The sequence below is a fragment of the Arachis stenosperma genome, chromosome 6, assembly GCF_014773155.1.
Source record: "Arachis stenosperma cultivar V10309 chromosome 6, arast.V10309.gnm1.PFL2, whole genome shotgun sequence".
In the NCBI taxonomy this organism is placed as follows: domain Eukaryota; kingdom Viridiplantae; phylum Streptophyta; class Magnoliopsida; order Fabales; family Fabaceae; genus Arachis; species Arachis stenosperma.
The window spans coordinates 144,695,563-144,698,564 of record NC_080382.1 but is presented as its reverse complement, the minus strand read 5'-3'; the positions used below and the strand labels follow the sequence as shown (position 1 = coordinate 144,698,564).

The 3,002-nt window shown below is 37.3% G+C and overlaps 1 protein-coding gene across 3 annotated transcripts; it reads left to right on the top strand.

Annotated features, from left to right (window-relative positions):
* Positions 1–648: 648 nt before the first annotated feature.
* Positions 649–1,915, top strand: LOC130932601 (ABC transporter I family member 17-like). Of its 3 annotated transcripts, none has more exons than XM_057861954.1 (2): positions 649–830; positions 907–1,915. In XM_057861954.1, the coding sequence occupies exons 1-2, from the start codon at positions 815–817 to the stop codon at positions 1,665–1,667; spliced, it is 777 nt and encodes a 258-aa protein (XP_057717937.1). In that variant the 5' UTR covers positions 649–814; the 3' UTR covers positions 1,668–1,915. The 3 variants fall into 3 exon arrangements, with proteins under 3 accessions (XP_057717937.1, XP_057717938.1, XP_057717939.1); XM_057861955.1 differs by having other exon boundaries at positions 652–812; XM_057861956.1 differs by having other exon boundaries at positions 683–835.
* Positions 1,916–3,002: the final 1,087 nt, after the last annotated feature.

The following is a 3,002-nucleotide window of genomic DNA, read 5'->3' as shown; positions in this document are numbered from 1 at the left end:
TATATAAAATTTTAAAATACAAAAAATTAATTATTTTTTATTATAGATATGTTTATTGTGATCCTTTTTATTTTTAAAAGATATTATACTAAATACAATTATAATATTTATATTTATTAAAAGCTATTTTTATTTTTATTTTACCAAATATAATAATTACTACACCTTTAAAGCTATAATGTATCTCCACAAATCATATTCGTAAATTATATAAATAGTAATAAAATTTTATAATGTACGAATAACTCGTGAATTATTTGATAAATAGTAATACTCTCTATTGGTGTTTTGTAACTATCAATTGGTCATCAATAGTGTTTCTAATTGTGTAATAGTGGAGAGATTACTTATTTTTGTTTTAATGTTTAAGTGTTGGCCAAAAAACACAAAAGTTGTTGGTCACTAAACTTTTTCTTCACTTTTTGCCGTCCGCACCACCATTCTTCTACCTGGTTCTTTTTTGCTGTTGTGTATGGACCGATTCAGTTTGGATTGAACCTTGCAAGATGTAACTTTGTCCGAGTCAGCCGAACCATCCCTAAACCATTTTTCTTAGGTTGGTTTGGTCACCAGAATGTGACTTGTAGTGGTGATGCTAATAATAGATAGAATATAGTGAGAATAATAGCAATCAAACATTCAAACATCATGTGCTGGACCCGCACTAAATAGAAAAATAAATTGCATGCGGTGTTGGGCAAGGTAGGCCGTTTCTGGTACAGGTTTGTTACTTTGTTTGAAATGGATAGAAATAGGTCTTGAAGCGTGGTGGTGGTAAAAGTGGGAGATGTGATCGATTCACAAAATAGCAAGTATGTCTTCTCTGATAGGTAAAGTAAGTTTGATCGACTTTCATTTGATGGATCACTTGTTCATTGATTTGATGACTGTGTTTTTGAATTACAGATGAGTGGAAGGAGCAGCTTTTGGAGGTGGAGAATGGCGAAGGACACCCGAAAATGGAGGTACGCGATCTTCGGAGAGTGTCGGATGCAGGGGTCCCAATACTGAAGGGCATCAGTCTGGAAATCCCAAAGGGCGTCATAGTGGGAGTCATAGGCCCCAGTGGCAGCGGCAAGTCAACGCTCCTCAGGGCACTCAACCGCCTCTGGGAGCCTCCCTCAGCCTCCGTCTTCCTCGACTCCCGGGACATCTGCCAGCTCGACGTGCTCTCCCTCCGCCGCAAAGTCGGCATGCTGTTCCAGCTGCCCGCCCTCTTCGAAGGCACCGTAGCCGACAACGTGAGGTACGGCCCCAGCCTCAGCGGGAAGAAGCTTTCAGATGTTGAGGTATGTAAACTGTTGATGCTAGCGGACTTGGACGCTTCCTTCCTTCATAAGTCGGCGGCGGAGTTGTCAGTGGGTCAAGCACAGAGGGTTGCGCTGGCCAGAACTCTTGCTAATTCCCCCGAGGTTTTGCTGCTTGATGAGCCAACGAGTGCTTTAGATCCTATTTCCACGGAGAATATAGAGGCTGCACTGTTGAAGCTCAACAAGAATAGTGGCATGACCATGATTATGGTGTCTCACAGCATCAAACAAATACAGAGGATTGCTGACGTCGTCTGCCTCATCGTTGATGGTGAGATTGTTGAGATTCTAAACCCTAACCAACTCTCCCAAGCCAACCATCCCATGGCTCAGAGGTTCCTTCAACTCACCACTTAAAATTATGTTTAATAATATCAAATTTTTTATCCATTCATAATAAAGTACTCATTGGTGTTCGTCTTTCTAATTATTTTCCTGCAAGGTCCCTCTGATTCAGGCCACGTAGTTTGAATTCTATATCTAATTATCTAAATGAACTGTATTACTGAAATCACTGTAATCTGGATATTTATTATTTGCAATTTCTTGTAACAATCGACAAAAACAGAATGACCCAGTGAGGTAACTCAGGGTTGCTTTTTGGATGCTTTGGTTTTCTCAGAAACTTTTTTTTTCTTTCATCTTTTTGGATTAAAAAGAAGAAAACGAACAAGAAAAGTATTCGATCCCTTCTTGTGTCTCAGCCAAGCTTGTGTATAACACTACTTAAGCACAAAGTATGGAATTCTGATATTGTTTCGATTCAATTCAATTAATTATTTATTTTGATTAAATTTGTGAATGACAAGTTTTTATGGTATCATACTTGCTATTTGTGAATCGATCACATCTCCCATTTCCACTACCACGCTTCAAGACCTATTTCTATACATATCAAACAAAATAACAAACCTGTACTAGAAACGGCCTACCTTGCCCAACACCGCATGCAATTTCTTTTTCTATTTAGTGCGGGTCCACCACATGATGTTTGAATGTTTGATTGCTATTATTCTCACTATATTCTATCTATTATTAGCATCACCACTACAAGTCACATTCTGATGACCGAACCAATCTAAAAAAAATGGTTTAGGAATGGTTCGGCTGATTCGGACAGAATTACATCTTGCAAGGTTCAATCCAAATTGAACCGGTTCATAGGGATGGTTCGGCTGATTCGGACAGAATTACATCTTGCAAGATTCAATCCAAATTGAACCGGTCCATACACAACAGCTAAAAAAACCAGGTAGAAGAATAGTGGTGCCGATCGCAGGGGGATGAACCAATTGTTATAAGGTGGCTACTTCCATAAAAAGTGAAGAAAAAGTTTAGGGGCTAGCAATTTTATGTTTTCTGGCCAGCACTTAACCATCAAAACAAAAATGAGTGATCTCTTCACCATTAGATGTAATTTCACACCATTAAAAGCACTAGTGATGACCAATTGATGGTTACAAAACACTAAAATAACTCGTAAATTATTTGATAAATAGTAATACTCTCTATTGATTGAAAAATGTGCGTCATACAATTCCGGTAAAACTTGATAATGCTTCTATTTAGATAATACTGTCTAAAATATTCGTTTTTTTAATAATAGGAGACATTAATAAAAAAAATCATGGTTTAAAAACAACTCTTTATTAGTTATTCTACAAAAAAAATCACTAAACTTTAATTTAGTAA